This window comes from Salarias fasciatus, chromosome 10 (genome assembly GCF_902148845.1).
Source record: "Salarias fasciatus chromosome 10, fSalaFa1.1, whole genome shotgun sequence".
Classification (NCBI taxonomy): domain Eukaryota; kingdom Metazoa; phylum Chordata; class Actinopteri; order Blenniiformes; family Blenniidae; genus Salarias; species Salarias fasciatus.
The window spans coordinates 16,202,079-16,223,015 of record NC_043754.1 but is presented as its reverse complement, the minus strand read 5'-3'; the positions used below and the strand labels follow the sequence as shown (position 1 = coordinate 16,223,015).

Genomic DNA, 20,937 nt, shown 5'->3' with positions numbered 1-20,937 from the left:
GAAAGGTTTTCTCTTGGGTAAACAAACATTTTTTGGGAGTTTCAAGCAGACTGTTAAAATCAAAAAGAGAGGCACACTGACATGACGAGCATACACGTGGTGCTTCAGGAATGCGCCTTTCAAACATAAATCTTTATTCTGAGGTTGAAATTCAGGTCAAGATCTGAACTCAGGCTGTTCTTAAACATCGACACTTAACTTAGAAAAAAAAGACAAATCAGTCCTGCTCTTGCTTAAACAAACTGCTGACAGTGGGTGAGTGCTGTGAGTTGTGATTAGTCACTTTAAAAAGCAGGAGACGATTCCCACAAAGACACAACCATGTGGCAGCTGGAAACCTGTGTGACAACCTTTCAATGTGTGTTGCAACTGAGGCGTTTTCAGTGTTATCCATCACTACATTCTGAGCAAAATAACTCTTGGGCAGCCCTATTATGACTGTTTTTATACCACAAATTAGTCTCACTGAGAAGTATAGCAATGGAAGTGTCAGTATGTTCTCCGTGTGCCTGTTTGGGTTTTCTGCAGGTCCATCACTCTGTCCAAAACTCATAAAAGTTGCAGATAGATGTGAGCGTATTTTGTTTTTCTAATTTCTGTGTTTTCTCTGTGAACTTTGGAGCGTAATCCACTAACACTGGCTCCAGCACCCTTGACCCTGAGTTGGATAACGCCGTTTAGAAGATGGATGGAAGCAAGTGTTTTGAGAACTTCAGTGAGATGAGCTCAACTGCTTATCTACTGATTTCACACATTGAGAAACATGCACGTAAAAACAAACCTTCCCTGGCCTTTAAACATCTTTCTCAGCTTTCAAGCATGCGGACTATCATCACTACTGCGACCTTGGAGCAGGTAGACTTGATTTGAATTTGTTCTAATGAGTGAAAGAAAATCCAAAATGTGTCATCCCTGTGATCGTTTTTTTTGTGAATTGAGAATCACAATTTTTTAATTTTTTTTTTTCTGCACAAAAATAGGAAAACACCTAATATTGCAGTAAAGGTAAACTAGAGGGTGCAGTGTAATGACTCCAAGTGAGGCAATACGACAGCACTGCTTTCTCCTCACTGTAGCGTCTCAGATTGATGAGCCTCCTGCTCAAAGTGCAGCTCAGTACAATGTGTCCAGTTAGGGAAAATGCTGCTGGGGACTCATCTCAGGCTGCCTCACAGTGTCACAGAGTGGCTTCGCCTTCTGCTTGGTAAACACTGATCAAGGAGCTGATTGAGGGATCTCAGTGTTTCAAATTGTAAACGGCACACACACGCAGTGAGATGAGGAGAATAACAACAGGCTTGTTTTAAATAAAATGGCAAATTTCGGGGAATCTTGCAGCTGCTTCAAAGACCACACTGCTCCTTCTTAGCCACGAAGATGACAACAAAGTCAAAGGGAAACGTCTTCTGCTGACTAATGCACTGTATAATTGAAAGAGAAAACTGCTGAGGAGTCACATTTTGCCCTCTCCCCCAGGAGCAGTTATCTCTTGCTCAACCACTTCTCTTTCTGGAGTCCGTTACATAATGTTACCAAATATTGACAGCGTGCATCATGCCATATTCAGACTGTTCTCCAGTCACTCACACGGAAATGCACACAACTCGCAGGAACAAAATAAGCATAGTCTGGGCACCGCAGCACCTATTGATGATCACTCTGTCGGTGACGAGAGCGCTCCCGAGCTCGCATTTGTTTGGCGTAACAGGAACAACAACTGTGATCTGTACTCACTGCCTCCTAACGACTTGAGCAGAGACTTGATGCTGATGTCAAAGAAGCCTGAATCTTGCTGGCTGGTCGCCATGGCTGCAGAGGCTATGTCGCCACGGTGACAGACAGCAGAGCGGGGACAGGACGGCAGGATGAGGCGTTGCGGCCAGGGCAATTGACAAGAAGAGAGCGGTCCGAGTCGGAGCGGCCGGCAGAGAGAGAGAGAGAGAGAGAGAGAGAGAGAGAGAGGAGGGGAGACGGATGCGGGTGGACAGCGAGCGATGCGGATGCTGCGGCTGTCTTCTGCCGAGCGGCGTGTGTGCGCCCGTTTGTTTGTGTGCGTGCGCGAGGGCGTGCGCATGTGTGTCAGAGAGAATGAAAAGGAGAGCGGCTACTCAGCCTTGCCTTAGCGCTGCGTTGCTATCTTGCTGGCTAACACCCCCCCATCCCCTCTCTGTTTTGCTCTCTCAGGACAGTGATACACAGATGTTGGTGGGCGCGAGCAGCCAATCCTCTTAGAGGAAACGCTGAGCGAGAGAGAGAGAGAGAGAGAGAGAGAGAAACATCGGAGCAGCTGCACAGGGGGTCGCACACAATAGATGCGCATGAGATGGAAAGGAGCAAACCGCTGGGTTAGTGACAATGGGAAAGCCAGCGAAATGAATCAACACGGAGCAGAATAATTACAGTAGCGTAATGGCTCCTGATCGCTGCTGTCCGGTGCGGCTTTGCATTGTGCTGAGTGAGCGAGCTGTAAACCCGGCCCAACCAATGAGAGCCAACAGAGGCGGACTGCACCGACAAATAGGAACGACTGGCTAGCGGCACCGCGGCCTCACAGGTATTCACGCTTACTTACAAATTCAGACTGGATGTTTTTCTCACGTGTGATGAGAAACAAATATCTGCCAAAATAAACAGCCGGGAATGTGACTGCACACAAGTGTTTTCTCATCGAAAGCACACAAATAAAACGCAAAAATAGAAATGACGAAACTGCAAATAACCACATTTCAAACATGTTTTCTTTACCAAAACCAAACAGTCTGCGACTGATGAGAATCTGGTCTCATATTGAATATGTCGATATTCATATTTCCTCCACACCAACATTTGCCAGTGGTAAAGTTTCCTCTCGGGTGTTTACGTGCGCGGTATGGCGATGATGCTACGGCTGGGTGAAGAAGAGTGGACGTGCAAGTGGATGATTAGGGTCAGCGTGTAACTCCCACAAAGAGCTGCGGAAGTGCCACAGGACATGTGGAGGCTGAGGGAGGAAGAGCGGAGGGAACGGGTGAGAGGGAGAAGCGTAGAAAGTGCACAGGATACGGTATCATGCAAAGCTGAAGCTCACGAGAGAACTGGCGAGCACAGGATGGCCTGGTTCACATTAACAGACAATTACAGCCGAATCTCAAAGGACAATTATAACAGAGTGCCGCTGCTCGCCTATTCCTGGCTGCAACTTCTGCTTACTCTATTACAGTCCCGCGCTTAATAGTATCAGCAATTCAAGTTATGTCCTTGTATTCAGCTGCCTAAAAAGCAACAAAAGTCTTCACAGTTTAAGATGCAATCTGTCTCCCTGGTGAATGAAATGCCTCGCTGCAAAGATCCGAGATGCTCTCTTTGACAGAGGCTGAGCAGCTGTTTCGGTGCACAGAGAAAAGTATGACAGTAACGTGTTTGTTTCACCGTGGCACAGGTCCAAGAAATTAAAATCTATTCAAATCCATGACCTACGAACACAATAAATGCACGTCTTCCACGAAGTGATGCTTTCCTTCTTGAAAAGTAAAAATCCTGCACATAAAGACACACACCCCTCTGGAGCTGCTGGGATTCCACACATTCTGAGCAGGGGCCTGGGCATGCCAGCTGTTGGAATGTGACTCCTACACTCACACTCACACACACACACACACACACGGATGCACATGCGCGCACATACACATGCACACAGGGACAACTACAACAAAAAAAATTACATTCATCTCGCCACAAATGTGTGTCAAGTTTCTCTGTTCACACACACCTTAGCATTAGTTCAGATGGATGTGTGTACTTTTTTTTTTACTCCTGTTGACAGGTGTTAAGAGTAATATGGCTTCTAAATAATAATTTTTCATCAAAAGACCTAATAATTTTAAGGACCCTATGTTCTGAAGGGGCACAAATTAAAATCATATTGAATAAATATTCAGTTTTCAAAAGAATAATGGAAATTACTAAAAGAAAACACACATTTTTCAGAGTTGCCTTTCGTGTTCCTGGTATAAAAAACATTAATTTGACTGAGCTTTGGTGGGAAAGAGTTAATGCACTCTGCATCAAAACTCCATGATCACACCATAAAGCATGAAAGCTGAAGGTTACTTCCTTTAATTGTGCTCTTTCTTTCTATTTGCTGCCATGGTGCTTCAGTGGGAGCACTTTTCACTCGCTGTGCGATGAGTTCAGAGAAGCATCTATCCACAGTACCTGCTATGATTCAGAAACCTTCATAAAAGCTCCGTTCACTCAAATATTGCTTTGGTTGATGAGGCTCCAGCATCATAATCTGTACTGAAAATGGACATGTTCTTGAAAGTGCTTGAAGTTCTTGAAAGGAATCTTTAAATTGTGCACAGATTAGCTCTGCAGGAAAAACTAGAAAGAACAAAACTACAAAAGTCAGTCTGTCAAAAGGAGGCACAATCTCTTTGACACATACATTATTTTGAGGCTTTTGTTGTTTGATGATACCTCATCAATACCTGCACTTCATGAGATTACTGTTGCCCCTCTGTGAAATATGATACCATCAAACGAGATGTTTGAAAAAACCAAAACAGCCCATTTCACAATCCCACGTGACAAGCACATGCTCAAAAAGCCTTAACTTGTGATATTGAATTAGGCTAATTCACCTCAAAGCACAGGACATCTGTTAGACGGGACAACATATCAACACGTCCCTCATCGGTTTAGCTGACATGAGCTTGTGGGTGTGAACAGAGCCATCAAAACAACCACAGACATCCACAGAGGGACTGTTAAGGGTCACGGTTCACACAGCAGTGTCTCCTTGACACAGCTGGACTGATCAAATGCAAAACCCCTATGAAGAATGTGAGCTTGTCAGTGGTTTTAATACCACACATACCAGCCTCTCTATGAGATCAAAGCCGTAGTTTAATACATTTTTGCTGCAGAGAAGCCCAATAATATTGGATTTCATGACATTTTTTTTTTTGCAGCAACGGTTTGACCTTTGATCGTTTATTGAGAGGTCCTGTTCATTTTCCCTTCTAGACATGTTTGTGCAGGTGGAACTTTACAGCCATTACCTCACTCCAGATTTCCCCTTTCACTGTTCGCAGTACGCCCACTTCTCCTTCTTTTGTAGTTCAGCCAAATACCATAAAAAAAATGTATAGTATATTTAAAATAACTCTCTCACACCTATCTGCTCTACTTGACCTCATATGCCATTGTCCATCAGCCATTCTTCACACATCTATTTGCAAGGACTCACTGGGCACGTTTACATGGACCACGTATAAGCGGATTGTACGTGGAGCGGATTGTAAAATGTGTAATGTAAACGACCGAGTGGATCTGCTTCACTCGGAGCGGATTGTAATTTGGAGCCGATTGTATGAGGTGGTCTACGCCGATCGACAATCCGCTCCGTGTCCCTTATAAACGAGTCTGACAGCGGAGCGGATTGTACTGGGGGAGTGTTTGTTCTGCGCATGCATGTAGTGACGTGTGACGTGCCAGTAAACGGGAAGCAGCACAGTCAAAAAACCAGCAGAGAACGCCACGGTGGTTGAAAAACACTTTTTTAGTAAAAAAACCCGACAGAAAAAACATTGGAGAGGCGAGATGGAACCAAATCGCGCAATAGCGAGTTGTATAAAGAGCTCTATAGCAGAATACAAGCGATCGCCGGCTGGTGTTATGGATTAACTGGTTCCCGTGTTAACGAATGACGGCGGAGGTCTGTGTAAACACATTTTGATTACAGCAGTTGTTAAAGTAAGACTCACAAATGATTTTAAACGTATACACTCACTGTAACTGTCGATAACCGACGTTCGCAAGAACGACTACATTTTTCAATCATGTATTGGTCACAAGTTAACACGGGCACCAGTTAATTCGAAACATCGACACGCGGAGCAGAGGCAGAGCTCACAACGAGACGTGCCGCTCGGTGCAGCGGTGCTGCAGCCAGGGGAGCAGCCGCTCCTTCAGCAGCGTATCATGGACTTTTGGGACATTATTTGAGCAGATATTAGCAGATAAAAACTCTCTGCTCGGCGCTGAGGACTGCTGCTGCGGAGCTAAAGACCTGCAAGTTCCTCGTGAGACTTTGTGCGCATGTCACAGGACGCTGTATAATCCGCTTCACCAAGGGTCCTTGTAAACGAGGATTCATCGTGGATCACTTCATGAATACACTCCGTTTAATACGATTGTTTACAATCCGATTGAAAAAAACACCCATGTAAACTGGGCCATTGACACTTCATCAGTTCAGCACTATGCCTGCCTTTCTGGCGTTGCCTGGAGTAATTGACTTTTCAAGCTATGGGCTAGTAAAACAGATAAACTGGATCTGTTTGTACCTTTAGAGATCAACTGGTACATTGCATTTCTTTCTACAGACACGTACAGAGGGTAGGGCACGTCTCACAGATACACATCCCATCCCGAACCAAATAAAGTTACATGTTCAGGCACAGACTGCAATTGCAATGTAATGCAATGCAATGCCAGAGGTGCAAACACCAAGAACTTGCATAATCCAGGGATGACACAGATATTTCACTGAGGTAATCCCCCCCTTATACGTCAAGCAGTCTGGTGCCATTCTACTGGCGTTGCTTATATGCAAGGATAGTAAAATGGGACACGTGTACATGTAAACTGACTACTTAACTACTTCATTTACCCATAATCCAAGTATCCTGCATCAGTAATTAAATAGCTCAACCAGACACTGGCATTGACTGACTATCTGAGGTCTTGGCATTCGCCCACTGTTGGAAGTGTTCAGACTTGAAATTCTCAGAAGTTAGGCTGAACTCAGAAAGAACAAGTGGCTTGAGCTAAACCACAATACAGAGCTAACATCTGAGGCCACAACCACATGGGTATGTTTTTTTTTTTTCTTCTCCGTTCCATAAAGTAGAGATTGGTGGAGTAACCTCGCACTGCTTTCTCAGGACACAGAAGGTATCACTTTTCACAGGATCCACAAAAACCAAAACAAAGACACTTGTCAAGTCAAGTTCTCGAGCCACAGCAAAGACCAGCTTTGTTGTGGCAAACTCGGAGAGGCAGACGGGGTCATAACAGGTAGTAAGAGATCTGAAAGTTGCTGAAATCCCAAGCTGGATGAAACAGGAGCACACCCACATTCCAGCTTTGGAGCAGAGGATCATTATTACAGCTGGATGTTCGACCAGCCTATCTACTATTTCCAGCCACACAAAGCCCTCGGGACATGACAAATTACTGTTGTTCATTCCGATTATACTGTCTTAAAAACAAAAGCGCCAGGGCTTGTCTCCACCTACCTCCAATGATCCTCGTCCTCTTCCTGTACCTGGACTGAATCTTTGAAAATCTCCCAATAAAGTCACTGGGCTCAAACATGTCCAGTGACAGAGAGGCGATGCGATCCAGAACGACTCCATCCTGGCCTTGGCCGTGTTTTTCCGGATCTCCGTCCTGACTGTGGTTCCGCAAGTGACCATTGCAGCGGTCTGAAGCTCCGCTTTCAGCTCCATAGCTGGTGGTGCTCCTCACATCGTCCAGAGACATATCTGCACTATCAGCTACTGGGGCTGCAACCCACTCCAAGCAAGGGACTGCCAAACTGTGGCCTTCCTTGGAGCACACAAAAAGATTCTACATGATGGTTAAACCGTCAAGTTAGCAGGAAAAAAAAAAACGGAAACAAAAAAAGGCACAAATATAGACATGTAGTATTGAAGCTTTGAAGATTCAGCTAGACTTTTCTGGTAGTTCTAAAATCCTTGTTTTGTTCCTTCATCTCCTTTCTGTCCACGTTCTGGCATCAAGTTTCTTCTCCAGGTTTCTTCTCTTTACGCCGAGTTCATTCAATCCACAGACAGTGAGCTCATTGCTTTGTTGTTACAGGTACACAAGTCCCCTGAGAGCTCAGGTTTTCCTCTTGTGAGTTTCTTCCTCACTTTTTCGCTTCAAAAGAATTTTCTTTTATCAAGGAGGCACTTCTTCAGTTTTAGATAAGTTTGATATCTTCTCTTCACATGCCCCGCTTTTTGCTGAAATCTCTTCTTTGCTTCTTTTCTGTCTCTGTCTTTCTCAGTCCTGCGAGTCTCTGAGGCACAGCTGTGTTTCTTCGCTCTCAGGTGGTGAACAAGGGAGGGATCCAATTCCAAAGGCGCAGCTTGATTGGGTGGTTTGGGAGGTTTGGGTGGTTCTTTTAACCCTGCTCCCTCTCACTGTCTTTTTTTTTTCCCCTCTCTCTGTTGCTTTCAAACCAGCCCCTCCCTCACCGCAGACAGTTTAGCACCGAGGAAATTGTTTCTTTTTTGCGTTTCTCTCTCTCACACCTGTTTCCTCCTTCTTGTTTCATCCTTTCCGTCTCGTACTCCGGGAAAACATGACTGAAAGGCGGCGTGCATCTGCTTGAATCAGACAGCCACTGCATGGCGTGCTGCGGGTGTGAGTAGGAGTCAGTCCCTGTACTCACTGGTCGAGGCTGTTTAGCCAGTTACAGTAACCTCAACACGTTAATGGTGTAGAATTACTGAGGGTAGACACACCCATTTGCAAAAGGGAAAAACAAAGCCAAACACAAACAGGAAGACTCTCGAATGTGAGGACAGAGAAAAGCATGATGTGCAAAGTCAGCTAATCTTGATTAGCTGAGGGACCCTGAAGGAAGTTGTAAGACGGCATTGTAAAGCGATTGACATGTGACCCCCGCAGTTAGACAAATACACATTTGAATACTCATCTGTCAGCTGAGGGTCTGGTTTAAATCTGTGATTCACAGGATTGTTACTCTTGACGTCTTAAGCTACCCACTCTAATCCTGGAAACACAACTACAAATAAACCAAATTAAAAACAAACTTTCTGTACTAATAACGTCCTTCAACTCTCTCAACAGAAATTTTCAGACAACTTCCACAACGCTGAAGATTTTTCACTCACAATCAAGCAACTACAAACTCTTCAAGACTAAAGTTTTCCACACATTGTCATTCTTTTGGAGTGTCCTTTTTTTTACCTCTCACTTCCAGAATACTCCTGCGTGTGCTGCAGTTTACACACTCGGTATACGTAGGGTGGTTAGCGTCTGTCCCTGGAGACCCCTCCACCCGCCTCGCTGTTTGTGTCACTATTGTCATGACATTAGCTCCATTGAGTATCTTGCTGTGGGTGTGAAGTGAAAACAACACGGCTTGTGCATCCTCTATGAAAGACTGCAGTGCAGGTCACCTCACAACATGAATGATAACGAGACAGCTTCCTGCTGCCGGGATCTGTGACTACTATCTGGACATGAAGCAAAACTTTACTTTTTAAGTTTATTTCCAAATCAAATTGCGTTCCAACATTTTATGATTTACAAGACTTCTCTTTTAATCCTTCTGAAGAGATCAATTTGTTGTAAGTGTAACGATTTATGAAGCGTGCCAGGGCTGTCACAGCAGATTATATATTGAGCCTCATGAAGCCTCCACAGTGGAGCTGTTAGGTCCATTTTAAGAAGACCAGAGTTCACTCCAGTCTGTTGATTTGCAGATTATCCCAGGGAGCAAATACAGGAAGTGAACCGATGAGAGTGATGCATAGTGCAGAAAGAAACAAAGCCTATCCCAGTGCTTATCCTTTCTCTTGTTCACTTCAGGGGTCACCACAGCAGAACATCTGTCTCCCTCCCACCCTCTCCCTGCCTCCCCTGCTGTCTGCTGGAACTATCTTGATGTCCTTCACTACGTCCGTGAATATTCTCTGAGGTCCTCCTCTTCTCCTCTGGCCAAGCAGCTCCATCTCCAATATCCTTTGTCCGTTATTTCCACTATCTCTCGTCAGCACATGTCCACACAAGCTCAACGTGACCTTTCTAGCTTTATGTAAACACAGCGTCTGACCTAACCGGAATCCCACCAGACATTAATTATGTCCGATAATATGAAAAAATAGGAAGTGAGAAATTGAGAAGGGGAGGGGGGTATCTGAAACCTACTGTCATACGCTAACAGTGAAAAACAATCTGTCTAGAAGTTACACATTTCTCCCCCCCGCCCAAAGTTTCAGCATAAAAACGAGGCACTGTTTGACACAAACTAAACACAAAAATAACAGAAATGACCTCATACCTCTGACATTTATGTTCACTGTGAAGAAAAATGAAATTTAAACAGCTTAACAGTTTGGCCCATTTTCTTTGAATTTGTTTCACCATTGACCATCTGGAAGGGAAATAGTTAAGACTGGCAAACAAGCAGAGGGGTGGCCCGGTGCCAGAGTCTGTTAGAGAGGCGTGCCATCCCCAAGGGGAGTCCAACTGCCAAGCATTAAGACAGCCTCGCTCCGTCTGACACACACACTCACTCACACACACACACACACACAAACAGGAGACTGTTTTTGTACCTTGATTAGATGACAACCAGGGCCAACCAATCAAAGTCAACCAATGGGTTAACTGATCATTATCAAGAGTGTGAGGGCAAAGACTCAGGAGGCGGCTGGGAAGGTCTCACTGCTACATTAATAATAATTTTAAAAACAACACACATTCAACAGCAGATTTTCTTTTCTTGGACCAATCCACAGAATAGATTGCATTTCTTTGTTTTATCTACAAATTGGTCTTTACATTGCTCTTAAAACAGTTTTTTTCAATAACACAAATATGCTTGGAGGGTCATTCTTATCCCTCGTTTTTAATAAACAAGATTTTCCCTTTAATCCATCAAGCGATCTTTGACAGAACTTTATCCAACTGAGAGTTGCAGCCTGCTGGAGCTGATCCCAGCTGGGTTTGGGCGCCGGCAGGATACACCCCTAACAAGTATGAGTCACGAAGCTGATAGCATACATAAATCTAACCGAACATACTGTAAATCACAGGCTAAGCACCGCTTTCTACCCATTTTAAACCCAAGACATGCCTTGGTGGACTGGGACAAGCGAACACACCCAAACACACACTTACATAAAGGTCACAGGCTGTTTGTGCCTCAAATCTTGGGCAAACAGCAACAATGTCAGCCAAGGTCTCAGCACCCCGTCACTCACTTTTTTTTTTTTTTTTTTTTGCCTTCCATTTCAAGTTCATGTAGTTTCTCGTCTTAGCCCATCAGTCACTGTCTTGTCAGGCCTGACGGTGTGCTTGTTTTTGTTGTTCTTCAGTGTCCCAGAAGCTGAACTGCGTCCCCGTTGGAGGATATTTGAAGCCTGAGCTGAGAGAAGGGTGACAAAGCGGTGCCGCTCAGTCGCACATTCAGTCTTAAAATCAAAAATTAAACTACTATTCCACACAGAAGGAAGCAGTCTTTGCTGAAGGAAGGCACAATTAATATGCCACAATCACATTTTGGCAGATTTGTGAATATTTTTAATGTCATTTGCCTCTCTATGCCCACAATTCATTTAGAACCTTATGTCACAGTTATTATTATAGAGAATTGAAATATTTCCCAACTTCACCTTAAAGATGCACTTACATTACTTATTCTTACGCATTCCAACAGTTTTTTGTGTGTCACTCTATAAGAAAGACTATGTTGAATCTTCTATAGGTTAGCCTGCTGTGAGATCATCAATGTCTTGTTTGGCTAGTATTAAAAACATTTTTTTAAAAAAACTTGACATTCATAGGGGGGTATATACAGATGGCAATTAAAAAATAATGTCTGAAACGCCATCCATCCATTCTATGCCCAATTATCCCAAATGGGGTTGCACAGGCCGGGGCTTTTCCCTGTCGACTTTGGGCAAAATATGGACAAAGTATAATACAGCAAGCTGGACAACGCCCATGCACACACAGTGACTGCTGCTGCCTATTTAAGGGTTACCCATCACCAAGCATACATCTTCATGGATTATGAGAGTAAATCTTAGTACTCAAACAAATCCCAGGCATGTATAGGGAGAACATGAAAGATCTTAGCGCAGATTTAATTCCAACTCTTCTTGCAGTGAACGATAACGCTAACCACTGCATCGTCAGGCCAGACACATGCAGAGATTTTACTTATGAGAGCAGATGCCGTTCTCACATGTTGGAATCGTAAAAGGAGCACGACTGAAATTTGAAACACTCAAGTAAAACAAAATTCCTCAAAATTGTAGTTCAGTCAGTTTTCAAGCAGCATGACCACGTGGCATTTTGAACTCATTTTACATCTACTGATGCATTCCTAAGACTGGTTTTACAGCTACAGCAACTGATGTTTGTTTTTCCTGCATGTTTGTACTGGAATCCCACTGAAGGTGACTTTTCAGAGTGAAAGCAAAACTTTCACTTTTCTTCGCAGTGATTTATTGTTCCCCCCATAATCCTACTGCATTACTCTTTGAGGTTCTTTTAAAGAATAGGAGCTGGTCCACAGTGTAGAAATGCAGTGTGTAACAGACCTCTGATCGATCTAAAGCAGTGTGATTATCATTAGCTGGTGCTGCGGGCAGCACAGGGCTGATCATAAAAAATACTTTAAATTCATAACTGTGCTGAGGGAAAAAAGAATCGGGTACAAAATGCCATCTCCAATTAAATTATTTAGGTTTTCTGCCTGCCACCCTGAACAGGCATCGAGGATGGTTTTATGGATGGATGTGTGATAAGGCCATAAACTAATCAGGTTTACAATATTTCAACAAAAACAATGCCACTGAGAGCAGCTGTGACAGGCTGCATCGGCCACTGCAGTGGTTTAACCGTCAAATGTCCTTCAGTTTTTGTTTTTTCTCTTGTCATCATCCAGCCTGAACAATGGCTCGACAATGGTGCCCCCGTGAGCCGATAGCAGAAACTGCTGCTGCGGTTAATGACATTCCTGACTGGAGTTGTGCTCTCTTCATGGTTTCTTGCGTTTGTAGAAACTATTGGTTTTTCTGTACAAAAACAAACATATGTATCTCTTCTTTGACTGGAGCTGAGGCTCAGAAAAGATGAACAATAACTGAAATCTTTCAGCGATCTCAGTATCCTAGATTCTTAAAAAGCTGAATGAAAACATGACAAATTCTTTTAAAGATATCAATAGATGTGTGTGTATAAACACAGTTTAGTATGTCCATCGGACTTTCCATACATGTCTTATGTAATGCTGCTTATAGGGTCTGTAAAGTGCAACTAATGCATCAGCAGACAGTCTCAGAGCCGTATCAAATCCAGAAGGAGAAAAACATTCCCTGAAAGATTAGCAGGTGTCAACAATCAAACACGCACAAGACAAATAAATTGGTTCTCGATTTGAGTTCAGCTTCATTCATTATATTTATACACAGATCCACCAAAGCATGAAGAATCTGAACTCTTCTGCTACTCTAAAGGCAATCTTTACAACAAGACGGCTCATAAAACAAGCACTCATCTCTAAGGCAAAGGCACCCGAGGCAAAGTCAGACAGGGAGTGTGATGGTGAGGGATGTGAGCCTGTGCACAGGTACTGATGTCTCTGTGTGAGAGAACTTGTGTGTTTCTGGCAGTGGCACCCCGTTACGTAAGGCAGTGGGAGTGAGGTGCTGAGCGGTATCTATGGAAACAATGATAGCGAGGGAAGACGGTCCAGAGTGTAGGAGGTCAAATACAGTTTGTGGTGCTGGCAGGGTAACATGTTTACTGTAAAATGACTGATCGCTGACACATGACACAATCCTGACAGACAGTATCCAACGACAGCTTCCCGTTATCCCCGTTTCTGCCACTTAACTCCCAATTATAGACCGTATTTCATTTTGAGTTGTAATCACTACGTTGGTAAATACATAGAAAAGTTGCACACTAGTGGTTTGTTTTTACAAAGCCTGAAATACCTGAAATACTAGATAGTTTCTCATTAGTAAATGGGGCTGAGATTACTTCAATTGTAATGTCTTCTAAAACCTCAACCTGTCTCCTAGATCCAATTCCAACTAAGCTTTTCAAAGATATCCTTCCAGTTATCTTAAATACGATCATAACTATAATAAATACCTCTCTAGAAAATGGCTATGTGCCACAGTCATTTAAATTCGCAGTAATCAAACCACTTCTGAAAAAACCTAATCTCGATCCTGATATTCTAGCTAACTACAGACCGATATCAAATCTGCCTTTTATTTCAAAAGTCCTGGAAAAAGTTGTGGTTAAACAGCTTTACTGCCACCTACAGGACAATAGTTTATTTGAGAAATTTCAGTCAGGATATAGAGCTTATCACAGCACTGAGACTGCGTTAGTTAAAGTCACTAATGACTTGCTATTGGCGGCTGACGCAGGTCTAGTCTCAATCCTGGTTCTCCTAGACCTCAGTGCAGCTTTTGATACAATCGACCACAATATTCTCCTGCAGAGGTTAGAATGTGAGGTTGGCATCAGAGGAAAAGCCCTCTGCTGGTTCAAATCCTATTTATCTAATAGGTACCAATTTGTTCACGTTAACCAACAGTCCTCACCGTGCTCCCAGGTCAGTTATGGGGTTCCTCAAGGGTCCGTGCTCGGGCCAATTTTATTTCTGTTATATATGCTTCCTTTAGGGAACATAATTAGAAGTCACGATATCAATTTTCATTGCTATGCAGATGACACACAACTGTATTTATCTATGAAACCTGATCAAACTAATCAAATAGACAGACTCAGTGACTGTATCAGAGAAATTAAAACCTGGATGACTACGAACTATCTCCGTCTGAATCCTGGCAAAACAGAGGTCATTATACTAGGCCCCCATAAACTGAGAGAGTGTCTATCCAAACAGATTATTACCTTAGATAACGTCAGTGTATCCTCCTCCTCTACTGTGAGGAACCTCGGGGTCTTATTTGATCAGGATATCTCATTTAAAGCACACATCAACCTGGCTTGTAAAACAGCATATTTCCACTTGCGCAACATAGCTAAAATAAGAAACATTCTACCTAGAAGCGATGCAGAAAAACTCATCCATGCATTTGTTTCTGTGAGATTGGACTACTGCAACTCCCTTCTCGCAGCCTGCCCAAAAAGTGTATTAAAAAACTTTCAGTTGGTTCAAAATGCAGCCGCCAGATTATTAACTGGAACTAGAAGACGTGAACACATTACTCCCGTTCTAAAATCTCTTCACTGGCTTCCAGTCGAGTTTAGAGTTAGATTTAAAATCCTTCTCCTCACTTACAAAATCCTAAATGGGATGGCTCCAACCTATCTCCAAGATGCTTTAACGCCTTATCAACCAATCAGAGCACTTCGCTCTCAAAATGCAGGGTTACTGGTGACTCCTAGAGTCTCTAAATGGACACTAGGTGGAAGAGCCTTTAGCTATCAGGCACCATTTTTATGGAACCAGCTTCCAAGTGATGTCAAAGAGGCAGACACAGTCTCCACATTTAAGGTTAGGCTCAAGACGTTTCTCTTCGATGCAGCCTATGATCAGGTCAGCTAGGGATTCTAAACTAAACTAAACTAAACTAAACTAAACTAAAACAAACCAAACCAAACTAAAGTAAACCAAACTAAACTAAACTAAACTAAACTAAACTAAAACAAACCAAACCAAACTACAGTAAACCAAACTAAACTAAACTAAACTAAAACAAACCAAACTAAAGTAAACCAAACCAAACTACAGTAAACCAAACTACAGTAAACCAAACTAAACCAAACTAAACCAAACCAAACTAAACTAAACTAAACTAAACTAAACTAAACTAAACTAAACTAAACTAAACTAAACTAAACTAAACTAAACTAAATTAAATTAAACTAAACCAAACCAAATTACACTAAACAAAATTAAACTAAACCAAACTAAATTAAACTAAACTAAACTATACTAACTAAATACTAGTTTAAACAGGTAAGTATCCACAAAGCTGCCCCAGGAGCTAGAATGCTGTGGGAAGTACGGTGCACTGAGCCCTGTCCTCTAATGTCTGAATGTTATTCCCTTTAGTCCGTTCATTGCTTTTCACCTGCTGTCCCCCCCTTCGAGGGGGAGTCTTCTCCAGTTTCAGTTGCTGACTCCACTATTACGAAGGCCTATGAACAAGCTCCGTCCGGACCGGGAGGACACCCCTGTCGGTCCTGCCCGTGGACTGGCTTCGGTTCTACTGCTGGGATCCGTGGTTCTTGTGCTGGACCGTCCAACGAACTGTCCTCAACATTGTCCTAGGCTTTACTTCTTATTGTCTCATGCTAGCTGTTGCCAAAGCTGTCCGTCCCTGGGAGAGGGATCCCTCCATACTGTGGTTCTCCCCAAGATTTCTTCTTTTCCCACTGGGTTTTTGGAGTTTTTTCTTGCCGGATGTGAGGGTCGAAGGCGGTGGTTGCTTCGTTCTGTCTCGTTACTGTAAATATTGACATATTACCATTATGCTTATTCACTGTTTTTACTTTTACCGACAAATGTAACATCTTGAAGCCCTCTGAGGCAACTGTTGTTGTGATACTGGGCTATACAAAAATAAATTGATTGATTGATTGATTGACAAAGACAATGAAAAAAAATATGATTTACAGGGTGCCCTTGCAAAAAAAAAAAACCCAGTTGGGGTCTTTAGAGAGATCGCACATTCTCTCCGAGTGTGGATTTGGAAATTAAAGGATTCGATGCAGCAACACTGAAGTCTCACTCTCAACCCTATTCTGGCAGTGCCCGGTGCTGTTTTTCCAAACAATACAACAAAAAAAAACCCTTCACCCAGACTGCAATCTGGCAGCATTTGGCTCTTCAGACAGGGTGGCAACCCTCCCTCCCCATCATCAGCAGGCTCTCAAAACAAGCATGGCCGCAGCCAAAGAATGAATAATATTAAACTGGAAGTCACCAGCACCCTCTTGCTTAAAGATCTGGCTCAGTGAAATGGTTTCTATGGCACAGATTGACCTCAACAAGCAGAATTCACAGAGCAGTTATTAAAAGATGTAGAAGATGTTTTGACATTATTCAATGAAACCTGAATGTACAACTTGTGAGCCATGGTGCATGTTTTATCTTTTTTTTTTTTTCCCATGCAAACTGCCTTTTTCTAAATCAATATTCTGATATTCTTCCTCTTGTGCTTCTTCAATGTTTTTTTGTCTATTTGTTTCCTCCCCTCTCACACCCCTGACTATAATGCAGACTCAACATTTTTTGGACTGTTGGATGTTCTGCATATCCTCTGTCTTTTTTTTTTTTTTTGGTAATTCATGTATCAGCGTCAGGTGTTGTATGCTTATCCATTATCGAGAAAAAAAAAAAAAAATAAAATAAAGGATTAGGTGTTCTAACAACATGTTGAAAAAAAACTAGGTCTACCACACATGAAATCAAAAGCCACTTATGTAGTGCATTTCGCTACTTTAGAGCCTCAGTCACATATTTACACACACAATTATGCAAGGGGTACAAAATGTTGAAGGATTAACTGCACCTTAGTTTTGGAATCTATTGCCCCAGTCTTGTGGTGGAGTATACCTATAATTTGTGCAAAGGCTTTACAATACATGTCCACATACATAACAATGCATGTGATTAGAAAAGCGCATTACATCTAAACCAGAAGAGGGAAAAAAAACACACAGGCCCACTATTCAAGCTAAATTCCCTTGTCTTGACTCAACTGTGGTTCCAGTAAGCCTGCATGTTCTCCACAGGCTGGTATATGTATTGGAATACAGAGTAAAATTAGGCCAGTGAGAAGAATTTGTGAATCGGGGACATAAACGACGGAGTGGGTAGAAGCACAGCGCAGTGACACATATGACAAGCTGTCTGTGCGTGTTACTTGTAGCGTAAGTCCACACGAAGAACAATGGAGTTAACTGGGTCACTGTTGCTTGAATGGCCGAGCCAAACAGCTGGAGAGATGAAGAGGGAGAATGATTGAGTCATGTGTGAGGAGGGGCGGCAAGGGGAGGAATACAGGATCGGGCTTAAATTTCAAGCAGGAAGACAGCAGGGTGTTCACCAAACTGAAGGAACCCACACAGTAAACAAATACTGGCTGACATGAAATCAAAAATTACACACTGGAATTACCATGTATGAGTCTGTTTTGCCAGATGACAAGTAGTAAAGGAGGCTCCCTGGGCAGTGCTGTTTTTCTGGCTGGGTATGTAAATAATACATGCTTTCTCTCACCAAAGAGCCCAAGCTGAGTCTGGAGCATCTGAGCTGCAGAATATAGAAGCACACCGCTACTCAGGCAGAATGATGCTGGACCATAACCCGTTTAAACTCCATCCTACGAAGGCTGTATTTTAATCCACAACCCACGACTACATCCTTCAACTATCTGGATAAGAGATAATGAGTACAACACAGTGAGACGTGCACTTAAGTTGGGGTACAATTCGAGACGGAATATTGTATTTATGCTCCCCTCCTCTTAAAAAAACACATATATATTAGGGAAATAACAGTGTTGAGTTTCCTGTTTTTGCGTGATAAGTCACCGAGCTGGCTGGCAGCTAACGGGCTGTGTAGCATGATGCTGCCGCGCACCGCCATCACTCAGCGTGTCTCTACAGTCATAAAGACTGTTGCTGAGCCAACCTGCCTCATTGTTCGCGGTGTGTGAGCTGCCGAGGGAACGAGGAAGCGTGTCCGCCTCGCATTTCCCCGCTCGCTCCGCGCGCCGACGGGAGCCCCAATCCGTTATAACCAGCTAACCCGGGTAGCTAACCAGCTAGTCCCAGCCTGCGTGGTCGTTAACAGCTATCGACGTTAAATCAAGACGCGTCTCGGTGGTCTTTGTAGTCAAAACAGAATCACTAGACACCACAATTGCACCGCTATGGCGCGGCTCTCAGCGGGATCTTACCTTCTCTACGGCGATCTCGGCGACTCCGCGGTCATTTCCCGGTGCAAATTGTTTGATGAGTAGTGATTTGCGGGATTGTTTTCATCAATGCTCCTCGTCTCTCTCCTCCAGGAGTCGTGCCGCCCCGGCTGACAGCACTACTGCTCGGGATGACAGGGCCCCGCCCCTAGAAACCAATCACGCGCCGGAAAGCTGGAAACTGAGGCAGAGCTCGCCTCCTATTGGTCGGACCGCGTGTCCGTCCACGTGTCGCTAGGGGCGCACCTTGGTCCAAGGGCAGGACACCTGCTGGTGGAGGATGCTGAGCACCGCAGGTGCGACCAAACCCGAACAAGCCCCCTTTTTCTGCCACGGTCACGCACCAATGAGCAAAAAAGGTGGGGTTTGATTATTAAGCTCGTGCCAGGTGCATGAAATAGGACTCATACAAATGTAACTATAACATTAGCTGCTGTTTTTTTTCTGAATAAACCTTTATCTTTCACTTTGAGATCATTAAGAAAGAGGAAAAAGTGGAGCACTTCACTTCTCTGAGTTTACAGGGTTGAAGTATTTTTAGAAGAGAACTGATTACTCTGCACATTTTATTTCTGGTATCCACCATGACTGGCTGCGCACAGTACCGTTTCATCATTGATCAAAAGCAAAGGCAAAACATTGGCATGGATTAAATGTTTGTCCGTGTCTTTATTATTTCACTTAAAAAGCCACGGTTAGAAGGGGATCTCTTTATGTACAGTCAAAATGAACAACTAACAAACACAAATATCACCGACTTGACTCCAACACAGCTATACAGTACATGTTGTAGAGAGTGCTCAAGGTTCAAGGTTTCTTTATTTATACCTCACGGTAAATTTGTTTGCTCTTCTGTACCAAAGGTTCCACAATAAAATAGACATACCGGTATGTACATTTATATATTTGTACAGAAATTATATTCCTAATTTCATTACTGGGGACTCGGTTAAGCACAAAACACACAATAATAATTAACCCACTGAGCTCCTTCCCTTTTATAACGCAACAATTTTCACTGAATTCAAACGACTGGACTGGATGAGTCATGAACTGAAGCCAGAACCACTCAAAACACCTGATAAACACTACAAAACCCAATGAAATAAATTCCTTGTTTGCGGCCCAATAACTTACCATCAGGATTTTTTTTTTTTTTTTGCATATGTAATTTAACAATGATATACATGCAGCATCATGGTTCATTTTTAAGAAAACTCCTGGACAAGTTACAAATTCATGTTAAGTCTACAACAAAAAATAAAATAACACAACCATCCACAAACGAAATGTTGTGTCTTGCAGCATAAAATTGCATGTTGACCTGTGGGAGGGATCAGGTTTCAGTGCTGTAAGTTGCATTACTGATGTCAAATTCACGATGAATAAAAGCTGATGTTTGTGTTTTGATCAGTAATGAAATGTCAAAACTGGTGTATGGCATTACAAATGTATAGAAGCATGTTGCATTCTCAAAAAGGCAAGGCAAGTTGAATTTAATTTTCCTGAATCATATTCTTTTCAACTTGTACCAGAAGCTTGTTTCCACAGAACAGCAGACCGCTTCTGATCCGGTTCAGACTGACTTTCTGTGGCGCCGCATCATTTAGAAAAATGGATTACCTTTAAGTTACCAAAATATGGGTTAATTGTGTCACCAAAAAAACACTCAAAACATTTTTAAGACAGCTTGAGATATTTGCAACATTCCCATCCAATCAAATGTTTGACTGTTTTGTGCACATTAAATAGAAGGAAAGCAGTGATTTATATTTTGTCCAGTTATAAAACCAATCAAACACAAAAGTGCAACGAGTTAAACAGAGTGAAACTGTTCGTCCTCCATCAGACTTCTCAGCTTATTGTCTGTTCAGTCACTTGCAGAGTTCTTTTCACTTCAACGTTCAGTCTTCTTGAACGAGTTTGAAGCCCTTTGTGATCATCTTCAGGGTGTAGTTGCCCATCATCATGTCTTAATGTGCATTTGTATTTTTACGGGAACTACACCTGTGCAAACATGAAATGCATATCCATACGGGCATGTACGTCAGTGGCATGGGGGATCCGCCACTCCTCATAGGGTTTTGTGTTCCAACCTTGAACCCTAATTCCTTTTGGCTTGATGTTTAAGTAAAACACTGACCTCGGTGCCTCGAGGTCCTTCACGTTTACAAAAAACAGTGTTTTCCTCCTGACCCAGTCCAGGAGC

The 20,937-nt window shown here is 43.0% G+C and overlaps 1 protein-coding gene across 7 annotated transcripts in view; it reads right to left on the bottom strand.

Moving 5' to 3' along the window:
• Positions 1-18,839, bottom strand: part of fryb (furry homolog b (Drosophila)) — a 49,481-nt gene extending 30,642 nt beyond the window's left edge. For 3 of the 7 annotated variants that reach the window (XM_030101756.1, XM_030101757.1, XM_030101758.1), the window contains exon 1: positions 7,284-7,530. In XM_030101756.1, coding sequence (XP_029957616.1) covers positions 7,284-7,530 — 247 coding nt within the window. Of the gene's footprint in view, positions 1-1,734; positions 1,929-7,283; positions 7,531-18,710 lie in introns of those variants that run through there. The other 4 variants (XM_030101761.1, XM_030101762.1, XM_030101759.1 and 1 more) reach the window with 2 other exon arrangements.
• Positions 18,840-20,937: the final 2,098 nt, after the last annotated feature.